The 25,438-nt window shown below is 41.0% G+C and overlaps 1 protein-coding gene across 3 annotated transcripts; it reads right to left on the reverse strand.

Annotated features, from left to right (window-relative positions):
• Positions 1 to 2,277: 2,277 nt before the first annotated feature.
• On the reverse strand, positions 2,278 to 24,949 carry si:ch211-236l14.4 (SITS-binding protein). 3 transcript variants are annotated; one of them, XM_035664449.1, is made up of 11 exons: positions 24,808 to 24,949; positions 24,069 to 24,733; positions 22,341 to 22,512; positions 12,358 to 12,565; positions 11,975 to 12,125; positions 9,276 to 9,473; positions 8,633 to 8,901; positions 8,332 to 8,468; positions 7,145 to 7,266; positions 5,089 to 5,268; positions 2,278 to 4,906 (listed from the first exon to the last, which is right to left on the reverse strand). In XM_035664449.1, exons 2-11 carry the CDS (start codon positions 24,537 to 24,539, stop codon positions 4,733 to 4,735), a joined length of 2,082 nt encoding a protein of 693 aa, XP_035520342.1. In that variant the 5' UTR covers positions 24,540 to 24,733; positions 24,808 to 24,949; the 3' UTR covers positions 2,278 to 4,732. The 3 variants fall into 3 exon arrangements, with proteins under 3 accessions (XP_035520342.1, XP_035520343.1, XP_035520344.1); XM_035664451.1 differs by lacking the exon at positions 2,278 to 4,906 and having other exon boundaries at positions 5,130 to 5,268; positions 8,336 to 8,468; XM_035664450.1 differs by lacking the exon at positions 2,278 to 4,906 and having other exon boundaries at positions 5,128 to 7,266; positions 8,336 to 8,468.
• Between the last annotated feature and the right edge of the window lie 489 nt (positions 24,950 to 25,438).

Raw genomic sequence — 25,438 nt, forward strand, 5'->3', positions numbered from 1 at the left:
GTGGTTATGGCTCTGTTTATTAGTTTTTCTTAGCTCTGACAATTTGTAAACCTCTGGAAACTGGTCTGGTGTGAAAAGAGAGGTGGACTGGTGTGAGATCTTTCCTTCCTTAGCTCAGTGTTTACTTAATCAAAGGAAGCCGTAGCCTTGCATCAAGCCAGGTGGTCGGGCTCAAGTGGACGGCACCCAGGAGCCAGTTCCGTCTCTGAGAGTATTAATAAGCCCCTCCACTGGGGCTGCTCGGGCCATAGGCCTTTTCACCCATTTACTTGAATTAAACAGAAGATCTTTAAAGGCATCATCAGGTGACAGATTCCCAAGGAGGAAATAGGCAGGAAGTGATTACATGTGAAGGTTTCCCTCTAGCTGTTGTCCACTACTTGTGCACAGACCCCAATGGTACACCCGCTCTGATGTCACCCTTCTCTGGGCTTCCGATAGCAGGCTAAAATTTCAGGACTACATTCCTGAGGTGTGCTTACTCTTCATCTACTCTGGGAACCTGCAATTTGGCCAGTTGGGAGGAAGGATCACTTTCAAAGCTAGAGCTTTGTTTATCTTTAATTTTAGGTCTTTATCAAAATCATGAAGTGTGTCCTGGCTTTCCATGCATTAAGACAAAACCCAATGCGTGCAGGCAAACTGCGACCAATCCATACAGTATAATCAACAGGCTTCAACAGCCTGGCTTCTGGACAACAAGCCTTTAAATTGTACACCTAATTGGCAAGCTGGAAAACCCATTCACTCAAGAGCAGACGCTGAAACCTAAAACCTTGACTTGCACTTTCTAAAAGTAGACTTTGGGAAAGATCTGCAGCCTCTGCTTGTCACCAGTTTAATTCATGTGCCACTTGCTTCACAACACCCTCAAAGAAAAGAGGGGTGCCAATGTTGCCTATCCTGTTTTATAAGCTAATCATTCATGCAGGAGCAGGGATGTTCCCATTTTGTCTGGTGGTAATCACTGGTGGCTGTTAACAGTGGAGAATAACATCGTTCTCATTGCAGCTACTGTATGTAGATCATTCATGTCATTCTTGATTTGGGGTTTTGGCAGGACAATTTGTTTTTCCTGCACTGCTGGGCAACTTATGTAAGGCTCTGTTATGCCCCAACCTAATTGGGTTGAATGTTACATGTTGATTTAGTGAATGAGGAAAAAATAATTGGTCCGCTGTGTCCTGCTGCTAAATGTTAGTTTAAGGGTGGATGTCTTTGACCACAAAATTTCTGGAAGGAATTGTGTTATTGTGCCGTGATTTCACATTAAAGTGGACCTCACAGAGGGAGTTTCACTGTTCAGAGTAAAGGATCAATATCAAACATATAATGTAATCTAGTTATTCTACACAGATTAGGGGGAGTTTATGTTTATGTTGAATTATGGAAATAACTATTAAATTAAACGTCAACTTTTATTACCTGAAAAAAAGAAATGGAACGATGAAGGTCACTTTAGGTTTTGGTCTCAAGATTCAAAACTCTAGCTCTCTAACCTCTGCTGTCCTCTGCTGCAGAGTCCTCTCAAGCCTCTAACACTGTAACTTCATCACCTCACAAACCATGGAGCCACACTAGAATGTCTTGTGAATTTTATCTGGCTGAGAACTGCGCCCAGATTTTTTTTAAAAGTGCCATATGAATCTTAGTGATTAAGGCGAGGGTGTAAACGGAGAGGGCGAGTTCGGTGGTTGGCGTGGAGGGTCTGTGCATGTCTGCGGCCAGCTGCACCTGTCTAACTGCGCTAAAGGAGCAGGGTCTGGGGCCCCAAGGTGGAGCTCAGCCAAAGGGCACCAGGAGAGGATGGTAAGGAAGAGAAGCTTAGCGGAGGTTGAGCTGAATGTGATTCCCCTGAGAATCTCTCCCACCGCATGCTCACCGGAGCTATAAATAACCTTTATTAGGTTTAAGTGGAATTAGTGGAGACGTTAGTCGTCAGCATGCTCACAGATATATAGCCGTAGACTTTGTGACATGAGGAGAAGGAAGAGCGAGAAGTGTTAATGAAAACAGCCTTGCGCACACACACATACTCTCAAACAGGAGCATGCACATGTGCAAGCAGACACGGACATGGATGCTGCGATTAAGTAGAAACTTTATTCATTTATTCATTTTACACATTTGCATATTTCTGTTTATGGTGAACAATCCTTTGGTGGCAGGTGAGGACAGGTTGCCAGTCCATTGCATGGACAGTCAAACACAAACAGGCATATTTTTAGGACTGGGTGAATACAAAGCGCCCAAAGAAAACTAAATTACTCAAGGAAGTGAAGTAAGAAAATGTAAACTTTATTGCAACTTTGTCGTTCTAAGTTCTCTGATTTACAGAAGAGAAAAATACTTGTAATGGCACAGTCATCGTAATATGTACATTGCTGATACTGCAATAATCCAGACACTCGTGTTGTCCAGATTTAAGAGTGGCATATTAAGGCACATGGTTCGCTCAGTCTGTAAAGGGAAGGAATAACACATCAAAGCTTTTTCGTGCAACTTATACGTGAACATACCACAGCATTCCATAAAAGCATTAGAACGGGAGCTAGAAAACCTCCTCGCACAAAGGGCTCGGGTGGGAAATCACAGTTTGTCCATTGTACATTCAGCTCTAGGAGAGATTAAGACGTCAATGTGTTCACAACATACTGCGTTGCACTAAGACATTTGGTGATTTGATAAGCTTCAGTAGACCTGAGTGTTCGAGTTGATACAGTAAACTTTATAGATCAAAGTTACACAATCAATTTAGTGGTAAAGCATTCGCTAAGTGATAAGGTTTCAGAGTCTGTATCATCACTGCTGGCCAGTTAAGATTGTCTTGTGAAGAACAAATCAATACAGAAAAGCACTGCCAACGAGCACTGTCAAACTAACTATCTACACATAGAGCAATGCATCGTGGTGCAATTTCTCCATGGGCTAGTTTTGAATATAATCACAAAAGAAAATCAGTCATCTCATTTACATATTATATGCTTAAAGCATTGAGTCAGGGTTAAAACCAAATAAAATAAAATGTCTCCTACATAAGTAATACTACTGAACTAAAGCAAGTGACAGAAGTGGATGTGATTACAAGCACAGCCCAAAGAGGAAGCTAAGTGAAGGGTACACACGGGCAGAAATGTAATTACTTGTCAGGGTTTATGTCAAGTGGCCGCTGCACGTCGGTGAAATGTCAGGTGATGCTTTCAACAATTTCTGAAAAATCCAAGATGGCTGCAATAGACATTTCTTACACATATTACACATGTATTTATGTTATTTGGGGTCTGAAGAGCTCCTTCCCCCACATCGTCCGATAAGAGGAACATTCTGTCATTTTGGTTAGGGCATATTTGCTTTCTTTTTGAAACTTAGATGAGAACATTGATACCACTTTCATATCTGCATGGTAAATAGGAAGCCTACAGCCAGGAGAAACTGGAGGAAGTCACTGCTTCTAGCCAAGAAATAGTCCCACAAAACAACAACAAACAAACAACTACACATTGGTTTTATGCAGATTAAACAAATGAGTTATAACCTTAATTAGTGAGCTTTAGAGGTGCTGGTAGTCATATGTTGTTACCTTTGGACCAGGCTAGCCAACTGGCTGTTTGGTGTAGCTTAATATTTACCCGTATAGATATGAGAGTGGTATTGGTCTTCTCATCTAACTCTGCAAGAAAGCAAATTTCCCACCAGTCCATCAGTCTATTAAAAATCTCATTTCAACCTCTGCAGTGTCGTCAATAAGGCTTTTCTTTCGGGCTTAATTTGGTACCCATGAAGATGAAAGAGCATATCAACACAACATCAGACAAAAATCAGCAGCCCATTTAAAAGCCCTTACTACAGCAGGTTAGTAAAAAGGTAACATATAATCTAAATTCAAATATAGCCAGAGTTACAATTACAGTGGCTTGGCCTTAAGTTCATCTGGCCTACAGTACTAAGGGACATTCAGACGTGTCCAACAGAGTGGTGTTGATAAATAAGATAAAAAAAGTTAAACTACTCTAAGAATAAGTGCTATGGGGCGATAGATTGTTGTGTCTGATGACTCAGTAAAGCAGTGAACAACCACAACCTGAGGTACATTCATAAAACATTGGCCCGTTGGCCTGAGTTCAAGTAAAAGCCTTTCTGATGAGTGAGCAAGACATACGGTACCACGGCGCGTCAGTCTCAGTACGAAGCTTTCTGTGAGCTAAATTCCTCCCAATAAGAAAAAAAAAACCTTTCAACCATTTTCCTTCATCGTTCTATGTCTTCATTTGGTCTTCTTGAGAGATTCAGATTATTTTGAAGCAAACAAGGGGCTTGCTTTGTTCCTCCTTATCAAGAGAGCCAGCAGCAACTAAAAAATGTAAAGACTGTAGAAATGCAGTATGTAAACACACAGATTTCTCCGGGAACTTACATACGAAAAAAGCAGAACAGATCAAAAAGTCCAGAAACAAATCAGCCAAGAGGTAAAACCGATTAACATTTTAAAAAAGGAAGAGAAAAATTGTCACAAAAAACCCCCCACATCATTTTGAACTGTAAAGTGCAAGTATAAAAAAAAATCTTTCTACATATAATCTCAAGACAGGGCCTTGAGACAGTGTCAATGGTCTTTAGTGGAAAAGTGCAAGTTGACAACAGCACAAGTATTTAAAAAGAAAAAAGAAAAAAATAATTTCATTCAAAACAGTAACAGGATAAGTCACGTGACTGGATGGATCAGTCACATGACTCAGCTTCTCCGTAAGAAAACGGCCACCTCCTCCAAGGGCACTGGGTAATCCTGTAGGAACATGCCCCCATCAAACACCTGAGCGTTCTGGCTGTCCTGCCACTTAAAGCCGCCGTCAGGTAAATAAATATCCCTCTGCACTGCACCCTTCTCCACCACCGGTGCCACCAGGACCTGCAACCACACATACACATCAGTTTGGTCAAAGAAACTCAGATGTCATGGAGATTGTACACTTAATTAGCAAGACATCAGGTTACAGCCGGGGGGTTGATTCATACACTATCGAATGCCAAGTATATCGGATGCTGACAGAGGGAACTCAATCCCTTCCCATCAGAACATCATTAAGTCACCTCGTCTCCGATGAGGAACTGGTCATCAATGGTGAAAGTCATGGGGTCGCTTGGACTGAGCCACCACATTGGCCGGTAGATGGGGTTTCCTGTCATCCGCCACTCCTCTGCATACTTTTCTATCAATGGGACTACATCCCTCTGGTGCTTTGCTATGTAGGTCCGAGTTACGTTTAGCACCTATGGGTCACCAATGGAGAGAAGAACATAGACATAATCAGTAAACATCAAAAATACAGTAAAAAATAACTATATTTTTGGATAATCACATATTTTCCATGTACCAGCCGATCTTCATCCCTCGTGAAGAAGTCTACTTAGAGTCACTGTCTGCTGTTTTGTGGAGCTTTATTTTTTCATTCAGAACCACTTTTATTAATGTCCAGCCAAATATTTTCAAGAAATCTAGACCAACTGAGCAACTGAAACCACCAAAAAAAAGCCATTTCCTTAACTAAATCATCTGCTGCAAAGATTTCAGGACAAGAATAATATTAACAATGAGGTCTGCAAAAGACATTTGTGCCATCTCTACACCCAGACATGCAGACAGAACTTAAGAGCAGTCCATTGTTGACTTAGTGGTTTAACACTGTCCAAGTCTTTCTCCTGACTCCCTCTGGCAAAACTACTTCAGCATTCCTGGAAGGGTCACATCCTCTTCAGTGTCCCATGACAAAAACAGAACTTGACCGCATCTATAAAAAATGTATTTTTATGAGTTGGGATTGAGAACATTTGTAGGAATGAGCTTGAAGTCACAGCCTGGGTTTGAGAGGATCTTTCTCTAATTGAGAAGCCAGGCATATGTGTGGGTTTGTGGTTTTATTGCTATTTGATTCCAATGCGGTCGCTGCTGTGACCTGTCTATGACTGACTGAAGTATCACACAGTCTTGAAATAAAGGTGTGCCACATTGAAACTACTTTAAAACACCCACACTCATTTATCATGTGTAATGCAGCAGTCTATTCTCCTCTAAAATTTATTTTCAGTCTTACTTCATCCGAGTTTATAAGTTGAAGGCCATGCAAGAGACCAAAATGGAAAACATTGCTGCTGTCAAATGTCTAGCTGTCCAAAAGGCCTATTTTTATCTTTGTCACGCAACACAAGTCACAACCAATATATTTTGCTGCCTCAGTCCTCTCCTAGTGGAAACAAAAAGCAGTTGATCACTCCCACTCTGTCACTCTTGTCAATTACTCATGGAAATCTTAATTACCACAATAAAGTATTTTTCCAAGACTTGTCCTCAAATTCATTATCATTCCTGCTGAAGTGGCTCTCGAGAGTGAGCCATAAATCTAGAGGAGGGATTGTAATTCAGAACAGATGGACTTAACCACAGGTGATGTTGGGAGGGGGCCAAGCAATCGCTCCTATTGAGGGAAGAATGGAAGGGCAGGGGAGGGGGAAAATAGTCTTCACCCTCTTGAGAAACAGCAAGTGCTATTCTCTTCATGAACCTGAACCTGGGTCCCATATTGTCAAAAGTATTGATATCTGTCACCAAACTCTCTGAGACTGTAGGCTTTGTTTTACTTCCGTGCACTGTGAAGAGTACATTCCTGATTTCCAGCGGAGAGGGACAGGGTTTAGTCCTGCCTCTCCTGCTGGGAGGAGAGCCAGGTCTGAGTTTTGATAGTCCGGGTCTCTGCAGACCCACCGGTGGGAACTCCTCTGCACTGACCCCTAAATACTGAGGAGAGGCTGTTGGGTCAATACACTCCCCCTTTCTCTGCTCTTTTCATTCATCTTAATCACTTTGCAAGAAGTACGGACTCTCTTTAGAACATCTAATTGGCAGCATTAACTCATCACTCTGCTTGATCTCTCCACTGTTAATCTCCACAAGTAAAATCTTGTTATCAAGTCTGGAAAAGAATGTTGTTGCTATTATAATTACATCTAATAAATGGATCACACAGATTAAATGACACAGACTTCAGCCTACCAGACCTCAGGCTGCAGTGTGGGCTATTAAAAAGGGGCCATTTTCTGGGTTAGACTGCTTTGTAATGTGATGTTTGAATATCAAATTCTGGTCGTGTACCCGGTCCTCTCCGCAGACCCAGGGTGGTGTGTGGAAGCTGATAACAGGAAGAAAGGCTGTGATCTCCAGCCAACGGATGAACAACTCCTCATCTGTGACCAGGTCTCCAGATAGAGAGCCACCTGTAGGGAGAGAGAGAGATGGGCGGGGGCGAAGAAAATGAAGAAGCTTTAATTGAACTGTCGAGAATTTGTATTGTATTCTTCTTCTGGCTTTTGAAGTGAGTAGATTTAAAAATATACAGGAGGACAACATGTAAGCTGGATGATTTGAAAGAAGTAAGTCCCATTTTCTTTCTACTGCAGTAAATCTTGGGATAAACCTGAAGACTAGTCAGACTATAGACTACTATGCCACGACCAGACAAACTACATACATAAAGACTGTTTACACCAACTTGCTAATATTTTCTTTTTTGTCTTTGACAGTCCGGAAGGAGCATAAATCTTACCACTGAGTAAATACACACAACAAATGTGTACAAAAACAAACATGGGTGGTAAACAGTATCTTGTACTGTCTATTTGCAGTGCAATTTGCACTAAGAAGGCCAAAAATGACAGTTGGGTGAGAGGTGTGGGCAATGGAAACCATATAGCCTGCAGGGAACTGGAGGTGAATGAACTTTGTCCTTATGTCAACAACTGGCAGCGATCTGAAGACTTAGAGTTGAGATTGAAGATTGAAGATTTTATTTTTTAAATATCACACACTATATGATTTTATCTTCCAAATGTCAACATCAGCTGACTGGAACAGACCAGGTCCAACTTGGTCCGATCAGTTGTCATGCCCAAATCACATTCATAATCCAAATGTCTGTCCCCGCCTCGAGATGATTGAAGACTGACAATTCTCCATAAAATGGCCTGACCACGTTTCACGAGAATCTGAGTGCAATAATATCAGGTATCTATCTGTAGTACTGACAGCTCTCTGTTTTCTCCACTTCAAAGTAAATAGTTTTCTTGCAGACATCAGCTGTTTGACTGGCTGTGATCTGCCATCACAGGAATTTGGAATATTACAGGATTTTTATTTTGCCAAAAACAAGAAGATCAGATGTTTTCTTTGTCTGTAAAACAGCGAAGAATAATGCTCTTTCTTTTGTCATGTAAGGGCAAAATATCAAGCACTGTAACGCAGTATCAGAGGTGAGGAAATTGACCCATAGGCTGTGGTATTACCTACTGCATCAGGAATGAGGAAGTTGTATCCCAGCAGAGTGTGGTGCAGCAGGGAGGGAATGATGCCCTTTAGGCCCATTGGGCTCCAGTTGGACTGCAGGGGGGTCATCCTCACAAACAGAGGCTTATGGCTGGACCTGAGTCACAAATAGCATCATAATAACACTTTAAAATGACGAATGGATAGAAGGATCAATTTCAAAATGAAAAATATCACACTCTACAAACAATGGCAGCTGGTATTGGGTAAAAATTATGGCAGATAGAGAATACAACAAGATAAAATGCTTGAGGGTGTTACCGTGTCCCTGCTGTCACAATGGTGGAGTCTCCTATCTTTGTGGCCAAGTCGGCCAGCAGACTGATGTACTTGTCCCCACCGAGAGCCTGTGGTGGCTGCAGGGCTTGCTCCTCAAACAGATTCCCTTCACCCCCCTCCAGCATGATGTACTCCATCCCCAAATGGGCCTGCAGGGATCCCACTCTGTCCAGGAACCAGCTCACCGCTCCTGGGTTGGTGATGTTCAGCTTTACACAGAACTTTCCTCGCCACTGACTCATCACAGGGATCTGAAGGACAAAGTTTATTTGACACTACTGTCATTTTCTATTTTGATAATTAATAATGAACCACAGTGCCTTTGCCATTGCACTGATGGATTTTCTGGATTAGGTCATGTTCAATGTGTGAGGCAGATGGAAAGTGTCCACTTTCACACTCCACAGTGTCACATGAGTTTATAAATTGAGGAAAGTTCAATATGATTTTTGGAAAATGGAGCAATCACAATGTAGATTTTGTGGCAAAGCAACTCTTCACCACAACAACAATTAAAATAATAAACAAAAGCAAAGAAACCTTGGGTAAAAGTTAATATGCAGAAGGCTGTGAACACAGCTAAGTGCTTTACAGGATGATGAGCGTGCTCCATTCATGGTCTCACCAGTTGTCCCTGGGGGGCTGAGGGGAGACTGAGCCAGTAGGCCTCAGTGCCGTCCATGAGGGAGGTGTGGAACTGCGTGGTGTCCACGCCCAGGAAAGGGGAAAGGGTGATGGAAATGTTAAGAAGCTTGACAAGTGGGAGGTCCCTGGTCAGTCTCTTGGACATCCCCCTTTTCCTGCTGTTGAGGTAGTCATGGTCCTGTAGAGAGACAGAGAGATATGATATGCTAACTGCATGAACAGTAAACACTTAGTATTAAGCATTAGTAAGGCAGCCTAATACCAGCATCAATGAACTGCCAACATTGCATTTCATTAATTTACATTTAACAACATGATTCACTAATGGAACAATTCAAATGTTCCCAAAATGGTAAGACACATAGCGTGATATACTGTGGCTTTATGTTTAACGCGTTGATCTCTCCATCTGGGTGCATTGTATTGCAAGCTAGTAGCTTTGACAATATGACCTCTGTCAGATCCATTTAACATATATTATAATCCTTTGGCATTTAAGAGGTGAAGTCAAACTGAGACTTCAGATTACATAACTTTTTAGGTATACAAAGATTAACCCCAGGAGGTGAACCTGTCGTGGGAAGAAAGGGTAGATAGGCACATGTTATGTAATTTCTTAGAGCATTTTGTTTCCTCTGATCTTGTTGTTTTCTGCCTTTGTTTCTGAATTTGATAAAAAATAATACAAAAATACTTAAAAAATGACACAAAGAAGGCCAAAACACTCGCTAGCTTATAGTCTTTGTTAAACAAGGTTTTTGAAAAGCTGCTTTATTTAGTGTCTCAGGAGTAGCTTTAGAAACATGGCAAACTTATTATTAACCCAAATTTTCCAGTGCCAGCAAGTCATTACAAACTAATACGGAAACTGGAAAATAAAGGTCATAGTGTGACTGATCATTTATGAATACTTGTAAAACTGTAGTGAAAGAGAGGCCTAGCTTTTACAGAGGATCATTGTTGCCAGTCACACTTATGTAGAGCCTTACACTTCACAGACAACTTCAAGCTCCATAAGTTTCCATGCAGCACTGTATGCTTGACTGATTCTTTATGTCAGTTATGGAGGGGAACTGGGCAATGTGGTGCCAAAAAAAAAACTGGTGTTTAATATCTTTGATAACTCTTTGATTTGAAAACTTGAGATTGTGGGTAAAGGAAATCATTGTTCACCAAATAGCATTCATCAATTGATTTTCATATTTTTTTTGTCCTTTCACACCTTCTGAACTGATAATGGAAGCATATAATGTAAGAATTGTGTGCCCTCTGTACAACATAGTACAAGATGCCTGAGCTGAACTTCTATGATGGACAGATTATGTGAAACTCTTCTGTCGTAGGGTCTGGGTCAGATCACAGCATCAAGATGGTGTCAAGTTAGTCTTGGCTGAAATCCCTTCTAATCTCAACACACTCAATTCTTCGCCATCCCACAGTTACACCACTCAGAGGAACCTGAGATCTCTGTTTGTCTTCTCTTAGCTATATTTGTTTTGTAATGGAATATCACCAGGTATTGACTTAGATCCACTTGACTGTGGTCCTGGTGGTCTTGTTTCCAAGCAGTTCCTAATAACATTCAAAGAAAGTAACTGGATAAATGTGAAATAATAAACACCAGTGTGCAAAGAACCGAAGAATTTCACCTGGCCTTTTGTATTAAAATGCATCAGATATGGCCCGAATCACAAGTTTAGAAGGCCTGAAATATGTTAGGTGACCCTGATTTATCACACTTACAAGCTGCCTACCTGCAGGTAGTGTGGTCTATGCCCTGGGAAACTAATTTTTCAACATGAAGGCAAAGCACCAAACTGTCTTTTTTCTACGTTGTGACATTTCATTGAACCTGTCCTCCCTCCTTCACTCCCCGCCTCTCTCCAGCACTCTGGAGATCCACTTAAGAAAACTCTTTCATCTCTATCCCTGACCAGTTTTGAGCCTCTGACCAATGAACCCTCACCAGCTCCAAAGCCCAGATGGCTGAAAAGAAGGATTATGTGAGTTAAAAGCTACATGGCACAGGAATTGGCTGAATGAAGAGAAGATGAATCACTTTTACCAAAAGAGATGTGCATAGTAGGCTGCTGTACTGTATATATTGTAGTGAATGCTCCTGAGAAGGTTACTAATGAGGTTATAATGGCTACAATGGAATGTTAAACACTGATACCTTTGCAGATAAATTTTATGGGAAACTTTGAGGAAATTTGTAAACTTAAATGAGCCAAGGAAACACTGTTCTTCAAAGTGCAAGATAATTAAGAAATCTGAATGCAGAATTAAAATATTTTGTCAAATTATAGATTAAGACCTAAAGAAGGAGGTTTTGTTATTTGTTCGAAAAATTTGTGTTGTTTTTGGATGGCCTTTTCAGTTTTTTTGCCCTTTGATTCAGTAGATGCTGTTAAAGTTGCACTGTTTTACAGGAAGAAAAATATGGGATTCTAGCACTAACTTTATTTTTTTCATGTATCAGGATGAACTTTGAGCTTCAAGTTATTAGCCGACTGCCATCTTCAATACAATATAAAACTATGATCCTCTTTGATGTTTAACTTTGATTTTCTTGTGCCTACAGAGCGGGTCTGCCTTTGAAAAATTCTTCTAAAGATTTTGAGGCTGGTGGTGGAGATAGTACAGTGGGCAGTACAGCGGGCGGTGACAAGCACGTACCATATCAGAGAGGAGGGTGGTGGAATGTTCATTGAGGCTGATGACTCCCTCCCCCAGCTGGTGTCTCCTCAGACGATTAGAGAAGGTCCTCAGCTCCCTCTCCACCTTTGGCCCTGAGTCCACGTTGGCGAGCAGCTTCCAGAACGGCAGCCTATAAGTGACACAGAGGGATCATACAAAACCTGCTGCTCTGAGGAACCTGGATTGATTTTAGTTTATGACTCCCTACATACCCACAAAGTTTCAGTCAGTGCTCACTAGACCCACAGATGCACCACTGTTTGTCTTATTGCTATTATGACAACCCCAGAATTCCCCTTCTGACGAGAAAATGAGGCAAGGAAATCCTAATCTCTGCTAATCTGAATCTGAACTGAACTAACCACAGCGCTTTCATGTTGGGCAGCTCCCTGCTGTGCTGGGAGAGTTGCTGCACTGCTTCCTGGTGAACAGCTTTCACGTTGTGGGCCACACAAACAGTGTACTGTAAAGGGAGACGCTCCATACTGGGCAGTGACTGCAGGCAGAATTGCTGTCTGCTGTCCACCCCCAGCTGCAGGGGAATATCAGGAGATACAAGTACTGCAACACCTGCATGGTAGGAAGCAGACGGGAGAGGGTACAAGATATTAGTTTATTACATCATGTCAGATATTCACAACTGTCGCTTCAGAGAATCGGATAAACAGATAATATAATGTTTCACTTCAAACGGATATAAGGTGAGACAGACCGTTGCAGATTCCTCTTATATGACATAGTGCGCGAGTGTTACTGAGACCAGGATAAGGTGACGGAGAGAGTGTTGTGGGAGGTAGAGTGTGGGCTGTGTCAGCTGATATTGCTCCACTCAGATGTGAGAAAAACACTCCCTAGAATGAGATATAGCAGTATGTGGTTGGATGAGTTTACCCTGGGACTGCTGGCAACTTGTGAGTAGGTAAGTTACACTGCACACCAATAACAGAAGGGTTAGGTGTATCGAACATTAAAAGCAAAACTATTAGCTATTATTAAGTACATCCACACATCACTTATGCGACAAAACCATTAAATGAGTCAACTTCAACGAATCACTAGTGAAGGGACCTTGTTTTACTACTATACTACTACTGTATGTATATACAGCCTTTCAGAGGCCGTGTGAAATTATAAGATTATGTGAAGCAGATAATTGTGTCCGCAGATGTAGCTGCCCTGCAAGGAATGCCTTGTCCCTCTCAGGTTACTCCTACTCTGTATCCTCACCACTTCTCACCCATCCTGACTCCCACCTTCTCCCTCTCAGCTTTAACTACCTTCCTCTAATGTGGGTCCGTTCCATCTCAGGGCAGCATAACCCAGCCAGTATCGATCAGAGCCTCCAACCACAGATTCTGACCCTAGTGCACCATTGCTACCAGTTTTTTGCACAACCTGTTCATATTAGCAAAAACTGGGATTTGGGGATTTGGAGCTGATCAGAGAACAGATTAGAGTGCAAGACCTCTTTCCAAAGCCAGCAGACAGCCTGAGAACCCGGGCTGAGAGCTTGTCTCGCTTCAGCCACCCTCTCTAGTTTCAATGGGCTTACTGTTCTCATGCAGGCAGGGACCAGGAACAGGCAGGATACTCATGTACCGGTTTATAATCAGATTAATAGTTTCAGAGATCAGTATTCAAGTGCTGCATAAAGCGGAGCGAAGAGCCTTCAACCTCAGGGTAATTCTCACGTGTTTGCAATGGATAATGTCAAAGAGATACTGATAACTCCTCAGCTGCCTCTCACAAGGTATTAGGTCACCACTTAACTGTTTGTTACAGATTCATAATGGCAGATAAATGTAGATTTTTGCTAGGAAACACTGTTACGTGTTTAAACCTTAAGGGATAAAATGGCTACAATTTTTAATTTTTTTTTAATAAAGCAAAGGTGCGACAAAACTGTGCACGTCAATAATGTACATCTACAGTGGAGTAGAAAGTGAGCAGAGGAGAAAATGTTACAGCTTTATGGAAGGATGGAAGTGGAATGCAGGCAGTGGAAATAGAGGCGACCAGGGTACACCAGACACCGAGCAGCCTTGTAGAATGGTGTGCAGATACAGCAGGCAGCAAACAGTGTGTTTTACCAAAGTGCACACAGGGTGGAAAGTGGAGTTTAAGTTTGCAAGCATGACTTCTTGAGTCATATTTAATTTGTATGGGCATTGACACTGCAGAGCCTCAAGGAAATGGGACAATCTGGTCAAAAGCAGCAGTACCTTTTGTTCCATCTTTGACTAAACATGCAGATATTAAATCCTGTCTTATAAGTTTGTACTACCTAAAGCACTTTGCATGTAGTGGGTTGCATTTTTAGTATGGGGGAACTCCTGATTGAAAATCACCCTGGTTACATACTGAAAGTGCAGCACTCTGTGCGACACTGACACTCATCTTTGACTGAATAGTATCTCTAGATGCATATACCAGACGGGACAGGAATCAATAAGTGTTATTTAAAGAAGGTGAAGCAGGTTTGAAGCCTTGAGTTACAGCCAAGGTGGGGTGCCCGGGAGTTAAGGGGGGACCCTATTTTTAGAACAATTCCTGAAACACTTCAAGCATCCCCCGAAATATTTTCCATTAGCTCTTAAAAGCTAAATTATATGCCTGACTGACCCTATCTGCTCACCTTCAAAGCAGCATATAGGCAAAGGTAAAAATGAATGAAGTTTATTGGGCAGATCTGAATGATTTGGCACACACGTCTCCGTTTTACAGCTGTTGAGTGAACGCACAAATCAAGCAACCTTGGATTACTTCTTCACACACATATGTGCATTCTCACACACATTCACACACACTTTCTTTAATGGGAAACTGTAGACTTCCAAGAAAAACAGAGCAGGACTTATAGGACCCATCAAGTTTCTGCACTTCCTTCCTTGCTCGGTCTGAGCTGAACGTTTGAAGGTGGTAGTGGAGGTGACCCTGTGCACCTTCAGATGGGTCAAGAAAGTTTTAATTTGGCGTCTAGGGGTGGAAAACACTGCCGGCTGACACCCTGCTGCTGCAGACCAGATGGGCTGCACTCTTTTACCTGTCATATTTATACTGTTATTTATGACACCTGTGCACACTTACAGACCTGACTGGGGTTATAAAAGATGCATTCAAACACTAAGTATGTGTGTGCGTGTGTGCATGCGAGTGTGTGTGTATTCAGGCATGCATTTCCCTAACAATGGAAACTTAGTTTCTGTGCCCAACCTCAAGAAATTGATGGCCACAAAACTGGGATCCTGCCATGGTAGTAAATTTCCAATTCCACTTATTGAAAAAAATAATGAAACACTAAAGAGACTTTCTGTGCTCTATTTCTACCATCAATCAGTTTTATTGTTTCAAGTGTTAGACGCCTTGTTCTGTACAAATATCACAAGTAAAAATGTGTCCTGATCAGACAAGAAGATCCCACTTTCAAATACTTTGAAGTAATATAAAATTACTCACTGTTCCTTAATTCTTATCTTTTTATTCCAGTCTCCGCTGGTGAAGTTAGCATACTGTTAAAGTAGTTATATACTAAAGTTTGCAGACAACTTAAGTGTTACATTTTGGTTGATTTCTGGCTCATTTGTAAAAGGTGGTTCAGTATTTAAGAAAGGAAACAGAACTGACCAGTGCAACCACAGACGTATTGTGTTTATGCAGAAGGTTGTAAACGAGCTGATACATACATACAGCTGTTGTATCAATCGTCCATTGAAAAGTCTCTCTACTGTCTTGATGGAAGGTTTAAGAGATGGACTGTTGAAAATGTTGAGGAATGATTTTCATACAGTGGCCCACTCATACAAGAGATGACAGCTTACTTCTAAGAAAGCTTCAGTTAGTTGTAGCTCAAGTCATTGTTAAAGTGTTCTACCTCTTACTTGTCCGGGAGAGTCGAGGTTTCAGGGCAGCTGTCCAGGGACCTCCTGGTGACCTACTGAGTAATACCGGTGTATTTTGGGGCAGCTTGTTTTTCCTTCTACATTTATTTCTCTGTGAATGTAAGACTCAGTGGTCTTGGGTTGGAATAAAGAAAAAAGAAAATGCTAAAGAAATACTCAACCAGAAACTATTTTAAACTAAACCTGAATATTGGAATTGTTGTGTTTTGCTGAACAGATTTTATCTACAAAAGCTGTGGGTTGCCTCCCATGGGGTCCGCCATGTTGAACCGCCATGTTTCTACAGTAGGCCAGAATAGATAAACCAAAAACTGGCCGTAAATAGGGACTTTCCATAGTTTCTCCTACACCCTTCACATCCCATTCTCATTCCCAGGTCATCAAATACAGACGCAACCAGTGTGACGCTATCTGCAACTTCACTGCTAGATGCCAATAAATACTACACAATCCGACACACTTTAAGCTCCTTTAAGCTTCTTCTCAATTAGATGTTAGGAGAAAGTGTTGGCATCCCTTAACTTTGTGCTTTTAAATGGCCTAGATTTGAAAATGTTGGAATTTTTGACAATTAAATCACCACATATGTGAACCTTACCCCCAAAACGTAAGTAACAACTCAAGTTCATGGCATTTTTAAAACTTCTTTTCTGTGGATGCTTTGGACTCAGATTGTTGAGCAACAATCAAATTTCGACTATTATTTGGTCTGTGGTTATCTTGCTTCCTGAGCTAACCATTAAGCACCATAATGGAAATACATTTTTACTTCTTGTCCTCATCCTTCTCATTATAAGGTTCTTTTGTTTCAAATAAAGCAGATTAAGAATCATTATCTGAAAGAAAAAATCAAAACCCATAATAGTTACGTAACTTTTATCCCCGTCTGTCTGTTGTGCTTGGCCGTTTCCCTCCGAGAGACCAAACAACAAATGAGCAGGAGCAGTAAAGTATCATTTCTTTGAATCCCACATGGAAAGATTGAGTCAGAGATAGAAATAAAGAAAAAGGGATGGGAGAATAAATTATACTAAAATGAACAATGGGGAAATGAGAGACAAAAAGAGAGAGAAAGAGTTAAAGCGTATTTACATTTGCATTCATATATATGTGTGCATGTGCATAGGAGGGAGTCTCATACCATAAAGAGTTTCTAATTCTAATCTCTGATGCTTACTTTATAAAGGCAAGCATGGAAAAAAGTAGATGTTGATGAAGAGACAATAGATAAATGACTTTTATTGGATCCAGACTGAGTGTAAGAGAGCTAGGGGATGTCAACGTTAGTGCTATCACACTCTCACTTATTACAACAGCCCGCTGTGAAAACAAATAGGGTCTCTCCGAGCCCTTATTTACAATGATGAGTTGGGGAAACTTTGATGAGAGCCAAGTTATCTTTCTAATGTAAGCATACATGGACTTTGAAAGATTGAGGCCCTCTGAGGATGAATAGTGCCGTTATTAAAATAATTTTTTTCTCCCTCTTATTTTTGTTACCCTCAAATATAAATTTATAATTGAGGGTAAAAAATGAAAATATACTGCTTATAGTGTGCTAATACAGTCTACTAAAACAATCTAATATATGCATTAATACAATCTGTGTGTGTGGATAAATTACATGGATATAGATAAATTCTATATTTTTTATTTCTTGTTTTTACTTACAAATTGCTGATTTCAGATATATATTTTAACAATTTAGTTCATTTTGATCTCTGCATTGAAAAACAATCTCATGTGTCTCAATGTTCTGATTCCTCTTATTGACAATTTGTTATTATTATAATGTTCCCACATAGTAATGACAAAGGTTTGATTAAAATGTTGCATTAGCTATAAATTCTTGATCATTATTTTAGGATTTTTTTTAAAATGTAAAACGGCACTTTTGCTTCTGCAGATAAACCTGCTTTAGCATTCAAAAGCTAGGAGCTGTGTTACAAAAATATTCATGCAAGCTACGGCACAGGTTTTTTTTTTTAGCTACTATGAAATAGTTTTAAAGCAGCCAGAACTACAGTTTATTTTTATACTGTAAACAACTCATTATATAGTACACTAATAAACACAGTTTTTTTAACTTAACTTTAAACTGATAAATTGCATATTGTGTCTGTAAATAGTAAAGAGTAGAGTAAATGTAAGAATAAGCCCCTAAAGCTTTGGGACAACTTCTCCCTGAGAGTTCCTTCTTATGTTTTTAATGCAGGATGTGGCTTCAGCGATATCTAATCTGTCCTTAGTAGCCCAGTTGTTTTTGTATGGATAAAGACAGGTGGGGCTATGACAAGTCCCTCCAGTTGGCAATACTCTCAAATGTCACTCTACTGCACAGTTGCATATATCTTCTCTCCTGTCTCTCTGCTGTACTTTTCTGCCGCTTATTTACTTTGCTACTCTTTGTTCTCTCTTCTTGATTCTGTTTAATATCAACTGTAACTGTACAGTCATTCTGTCCCTCTGTCGCTCCTGTTGCTCTGCGTTTCCGTCTGTCTGCCGTGCTCTTTAACCGTCCCCAAGAGTCTTCTTAAGTTAGTAACGTCAGTCACAGCTCCATATTGCCTACCACATTTATAATGTGCTCCCATGACTAACTAGAGTCAGTGAAGACAGGTCCAATGCACACACAACAGCTCACATGTACAACAGAAATATCTCTAATGTTCAGCCTGCGAAGCCTGATATTACTAAACTTCATACTGCACTAACACTGCAGTATGTTTGATTTCCAGAGAGAAGATTCATGACAAAAGTGGCATAGTTTTTTGGGGGGGAGAAGGGTTTAACTTTATTAGATAGGAGAGGCAGACAAAAAATAGGAGAGTTTGACATGCAGCAAAGGTCGCCAGCTGGAACCAAACCGGTGGCCATGCTCCACAACTACACAGTTCTGACGGTCAGGACATGCGGTGGCTCTTTATGGGCTGCAACTAATGATTAGTTTCATTACAGATTAATATGTTGATCATTTTCTCGATCAATCGATTAGTTGTTTGGTCCATAAAATGTTGCACGTAATTTAGTAGTTGACCACAAAATGATTAATTGACTAATTGTTGCAGCTCTAGACCTTTTTTTAAACATTTTTATTACCACTGGAATCCTGCCTTTCATGAATCTGTTTTGAAGAAAACAAACATGCTGCACTTCCTTTTTCACCTGACTGAAACTGACAAGAAGCATGCCAGCTTTCCCATATGAACCCATAACTCATGAGAGTAAAGCTTCAGTCGGAGTTTCACTCTACATTTTTGGATCAAAGCAAGGTCAAGTGGTATGTGTGCTTTTAGTACACAATTTTACTATTTTTGTGACTGCAGCTTATTTATAATTAGGTTTAAATCATAACCATAAATTAAACTAGGGTTTGTCAGGGACCAGTATCAAATGTGGTCAACCCAGCTCCTCTTGTTAAGAACAGAGCTTTTTCAACCATGATGTACTGAGAGGAAACTCATATTACTGAGAGGTCAAGTACAAATATACAGTAAATATAAGTGAATAAGTTTCCTTTTTGTAGCTCAGTCGCTGTATTTCCTGTGCAATTTTACTTGGAAACACAACAGTTAACACAAAATATGGTTATAAATTACATAGAGCCTCTATTAAAAAAATATGTATTTTGTATGTTGTCTTTATTTTACGTGCTGGAAGTGATTTTTTAGCTCTGCATTCACTTAGATTTGGTCGGTTTACATGCAAAAATAATAACGTTTTGCTGCCAAAACTAGGAACAAATCAATAATCTGATTAAGCCTTCACACGGTTGCATAAACTCACAGTTTCCCATAATGATCCTGTTTACTATCCACACATAACTGTGGATTTTTTTCTCCATAAAAGCTGCTATAATTGTTTCCTGTCCCACCACTATTAACCACAACAATAACAAAGTTATGACTCTATCACATCATGCTGTTCAGCATAGCCGCAGCCATCTATTGCAATTTAAAATCTGATGTTTCAGGTACTACTTTTGTCCGAGCTGTTGGAAAGAAAAATATGGCAAATGCAGCTGTTGCAGTCTGATATTCTGCTGTTTTTGGATGAAGGTAAGGAGAAATAATGGTTGTCCTGAGGCTGTTTGGTGAGATAAGTTTAATTGTGTTTTAACTTTTCATTGAAGTCTGTGTCCAGTGCTTCTCCAAGCTCTCACTGCCTGGAACGCTCTAAATGATGACTCCATAAATTGAGAACATTTGCATAACAACGAAGCATAACCAACCTGTCTGATGTGCACAGGAACACAGATTCTCGCAGGAGCAATTTTGCAGGAGCTTGGTGCTGCTTACAGGATTTATTGAACAAAGAATAGAAGATATACCTATTCCTCAAATGAAGGGATCAACCAACGTACCCATACTGTAAACTGATGCCAGTAATAATCAGAGAATAGTTATTACTCTGCCTTACTGGCATTACTGCCATAAATTCAAACTGTATTTTTTTTATATCCAGATTTGTCTACAAGTTAAAACAAATAATAATGGAAATGAAACAGACAAGCAAAATACAGTTTATAAAACCTGTTTGAGTATGTTTTTGCCATGTGCAGTTGTCTGTCAGTCTTAATGTGACACCAATACAGCACTGTATCATTGGATTCCCTCTGATTGTTACGTAGTGCACCCTGAGTCAGAACATTTCACAACTTTGGATATTTATTGTTCCAAAACATGACATATTCTTGACACATCAGCCAAATCTGAAGCATGACTTGTTCTCTACACTGTTCTCTTACATTTTTGAATCATGAGCAGCATGTATAAGGGAAGAATGAAAGCCAATGCACATTCGCACTGTCCAACCCGATCCAAAATCATTTATCAGTGATAATTTCCACTGATGATAGGAAACTAGCCAAGTACAAATTTCAATATGTCTTCTAATTCTCTCTTAGCCAAATGTGCGCATTATGTAAAACCTTAACAGCTAGACAAATACATCCTTGAACTTTAAAGCAAGATATCACATTAAATATACCTTTAATGCTCCAATCAGCATCGTTGTCATTGCTTAGCATCAGTTTGCTATGTTTGGGGCTATGTACAGTATGTGTCTGTGAGTGGTTGCTTGGCAACGTTCAAACAGTTGTTCTCATTGGGATCTCATCTCATCTGTGTGTTTCTTTCTCTGCACAGCTTTGCACAGAGAAACATGGGGTTACGGGGTCCTGATAATTACCCGCCGTCCTCTCATAAGGTGGAAAAGGGATTTAAGTCATGTGACTGTGTTACTGCCACTGTGTTACATAATATCCCAAAATGTGTATGAGTATATGTGTTGCGTGCATCTGTTTCTGTCAGTAGGTGAATGAATATGTGTGAGACTATGGTTAACAATCAATGACGTCACAACAGATGAGTGTGTGTATCTACTCAATGGCTGATGTCACACCCTTCGCTCTGATCTGGACGCTGTTTGGCACTTTAATTGTGTAGCTATTGAGTACACACATACATGCACAAAGACTCACACATGCACAGGATTCCCTAACACACTAACGGTCAATAATATTAAATATATGCCCAAAAAAGCACATGTTGTGATGTGCATGTATGTAAAATGGGACTTTTACTGTGATGTTGCCAGTCTGATAAAACAACATCATATTTATTTAAAATCTTTCAAGAATCAAGGTTGGTTAGTTTGAGCAGCAGCTCAGTAAGCAAACCACAACTCTAAAGAGAACTTGAGAGCAAAGTCCCTGAGGTTAATGCTATACCCACTACCACACGAACACACATGTACACACACACACGCACCACACGTTCCTCATCAGCTACATTAACCATTCACATCCGCCAGTGGTCCCTGCCTCCCCCCTTTGCCCCCAGGATAAAATCTAGCACCCCCAAAATAACCTGATGAGTTATAAGAGTCAGCAGGGCCCTCATCCAACCTGCCCCTTTAATAGAAACAAAAGGCAATTACCTCAGTATCCCTAAGAGTTAATTTAAGATGCTAAAGGTGGTTTACTTCCCTTTGTAGTTTAATCTCTAAATTAATAAACTCAGATGCCGCAGACAGTATTGTGTTACACTCTATTTGTGGGGCAGCCGTCCTATCCAGTCAGCTGTGTGTGTTTTGGGGATGTTGGTTCTGGAGGCCGTCGGACCATTTTTCTCAGCTCAAACACAAACAAACATGAGGGGGGGTAGTAAGAAAACACAACAACATCCACAGGGCTTCCCTCATGTCCTGGGATTCACGCCACACATTGTATACCCACTGATGTGGGGGGGTCAGATTTCCAGAGCCCTTGTGCTGACCCTGCGCCAATGGCAAGCGTGGACCAAACAGCTGAACCTATTTCCTTTTAAAGACTCGAAAAGGTCTTTCTTACTGTAAACAGGTGTGAAGAACTATGACTCCACTTTTCTAATGATGCAGTCTCCATTGACTGATCTAAATGATTTATTCCAACAATGACCTCTTACCTGATGAACCCAGGAAGTAGCGTTCCAGGGCAGAGCCGAAGCCAAAGGGGTTGTCCTTTAGATCACTCACAGTGAAGGGCTGTGTGGTGGCGTTCTGATCATTGATCGGCCACGTCTGACCTCGGACACTGGCGCCGCCGTACCAGGACACGTTGGTCATGGAGAAGCAGTCCTGAAAAGCACATACACAGAGAAAACCAAAAGAGTGTCAGAGAGAAAGACACATAAGAAAATAAAAAGGTTGATGAGGAACTATGTAAAATATATATAATATATGAAATTGATGCTGAGTGGAAAAAGGAAATATGCACACAAGATATATAACAGAGTGGTAGGGTTGAGACTGAAAGACTGTAGACTGTAAAATTTTTAAAAGTTTCATTTGTTTTGGTTTTTTACATTCACACCCTCAAAACACACATCTAAACCACCACTGCCATTTAGTGAATATTTGAAAAAGTTTATAAGAGCATTTAAATACTTTGTACAGACTTAAAAGTAACTGATGAATGTAATTTTATTTTATGAGCTGGTACAAGGTGGATTTAAATGTGTCCAACGCTATCACATTATGTACTCGATGTCTTAGAGTACGGATGAATCTAATGTTTTACATCAGTGCACATTGCTGTTACTTCGGTGCAGAAATACAGAGCGGTATCTGATGGCCGGTACATGAGACTGTCTCAGAAAGCATCGCATGCAGGAGGGATTGAATGACAGAGTGTTTTCTCAGAGAGAAAACTCGTCCTTCCTCAAGGCGTCTTTACGCGTGGGGGTCAAATGCGCAAGCCGGGAGCTCGTTTATTTCATGTCAGCAAATCCAGGCTCTGTCAATGAGTTTCAAAACAGGTGCCAAGTGGTCACCTGAGAGGCACCGGGCAGGATTTTGGAAAGCAGAAAAATAAAAACGACTTAAGTTTGGAAAGATTTCCTGTGAGCGGTCGCGCCACATGACAGGGAGTTATGCCGAGGAATGTTCCAGTGGGGACAGATTAACCTCCCCAAACATCTCAATAGTTAAATGCCTTTGATAATTAAGCTGGGGGGGGTACAGTACAGTAAGTACTGTGCATGTAAAAAAGCAACTGTGACGAAGCAGATTTAACACGAATTGTTTTCCGCTCAGTGCAGTTACACCAAGGGAATCACGCAAATCTTTTTTTTGTGTGTGTCTATAGCATCATGTCAAATTAAATTAGTCCATCAAGCGTCATCACGGTGTTTTGTTGATATAATTCAACAGGATCTCATAGTTTCTGAAATGACATTAAAAAAAAAATCCAAGAAAATGAAATCATTTCAATTAAAAATAAAGTGCAGCATTTCCATCTGAATCATTGGAGTTAAATGATTTATTGAATTACACACAACGCTTGCTGCATAAAATGCTTTGCTGTTTTAATCTCTATTTAAAAATGATAGTCCCCCTTTAACTTAGTCCCATGTGACAGCTGTTGAAATCATCTAGGTATGAAACAAACACTTGATAAAATGTCAGTGAACGGGGCCTCCTTGTCAAATACACATTTACACTGTGCACCAATATCACAGCCATGCACAATCACATGTCAATTAACATAAACTGCTAATTAAGGCAGTTCCAAGTGCAAAACTACTCTTTGCGCATCACATTTTGTGTACAAAAAAAAAGGCATTTCAGTGAATCCTGACTGCGTTTAGTGTGGTGCGGATTGGCTCTTGAATGCACACTGAGAGAATCCTTACCTTCAACTCCACATGACAGTGCACCGGCGCCCAAGTCATACTGTAGCACTCCGTCTCCGTCTCCTCGTTCACCTCCAGCGAGATCTTCACCTCGGCCACCGAGTCCCACGTATAGCAGAACTCCGTTTTATTCAACCAGCACAGGTTCCTCACGAAGGGAACCTCGATGTCGGGGTTCCCCACGTTCCCGACGTCTATCTCCACATAGGTCTTGTCCTCCGCCAGGGTCTGTATGACCAGCGAGTGGGTTCTTCTCTCCCAGATCAGCCCGCTAAATGTCCCCCTGAGGATCCAGTTCTTGTTGGGCTGGTCCACCACTTGCCAGTAAATGATCCCGATTGTCATGACAAAGAAGACAGCCACCCCGAGACAGGCTATAGCTCCTTTCCAGGTCTCGTTCATCTCCTTCAATCCCGTGTCCCATGTTACCTCTGGGATGGGGCTAGGGTTCCTATTTCGAGCGTGGGGCATGTTGTTTTTTGAGATCAGCAAAGAATCAAACACAAAAAATGCTGCAAAAATCTTTGAACGTCAAAAATCTCTGTTGCTTCATCATGTCATGGTGTTTTCAGTGAGGCTACAGGGTAAACCAGCCTACTCTTTATCTTTACACCGTTTACACTGTTGGGTTTTTTTTTTTGCGCAATTGTGCCAGCAACAGAGACCTGTCATGTGAAGAAAGCTGTGAGAAAAAAACCCAGCGGGGAAATAAAACAGTATGAATGAATAATTGACTTACCACATACTGCTGCTGTTTTAAAAGAGTTGGATTTGTAAGTTGCATTGGCTGCAGTGAGCTCGTGAGCAGCCCCAAGCCGGGTTTGGCAGCAATGCCTACGAATAGCTCCTAAGACGCTGTCTTGCTTGCCCTGCACTTTCTGACGTAACGCCGGGTTGTTTCTTCAGAGGAAAGGTAGAGAGAGGGAAATGGGGGATCAGGAGGGTTTGGCTGAGTCTTGGAGCTGCCCGCCGGGGCGAGGAGGCCACGGACAGCCTGGGAGGGAGGGACCCCCACGCGTGCTCGCAAACTCTCCATGCGCTCTCCGTGCGTAAAGACTGTGAAGACTTGTCATCCGGTGGTTTGGTGGACGGCCAGGGGCGTCAGTTGGGCATGGCAAGGTTTGTCTTGCCTTATTCAGATTAGATCTTGTGGCGTTTAACGTTTTAATGGAGAGCAAAGAGTGATATCTGGAAGTACAACGATCAGACCAGTGGTGTGTGTGTGTGTGTGTGTGTGTGTACTGTTTGGTTTAATTGACTACATCTAATTGGTTTTTTGATTGACCTCGAGGTTAATAATACATTTTCAGCAGTTAATAATTATTCCACTTGTCCTAGGAATTGGACAAAGTGGTGTGGTTTAGAGAGGT

Source organism: Morone saxatilis, unplaced genomic scaffold, assembly GCF_004916995.1.
Source record: "Morone saxatilis isolate NCDOM2014 unplaced genomic scaffold, NCSU_SB_2.0 Contig2, whole genome shotgun sequence".
In the NCBI taxonomy this organism is placed as follows: Eukaryota; Metazoa; Chordata; class Actinopteri; family Moronidae; genus Morone; species Morone saxatilis.

Bases quoted from the DNA above. Each gene is read 5' to 3' on its own strand.
- si:ch211-236l14.4 (XM_035664449.1), bottom strand. From the start codon at position 24,539: ATGCCCCACGCTCGAAATAGGAACCCTAGCCCCATCCCAGAGGTAACA. The intron at 12,126-12,357 runs GTTAGTTCAGTT...TGTCACTTATAG, and splicing joins CCCAACATGAAAGCGCTGTG to GCTGCCGTTCTGGAAGCTGC. The intron at 8,469-8,632 runs GTAACACCCTCA...TTTGTGACTCAG, and splicing joins ATTGTGACAGCAGGGACACG to GTCCAGCCATAAGCCTCTGT.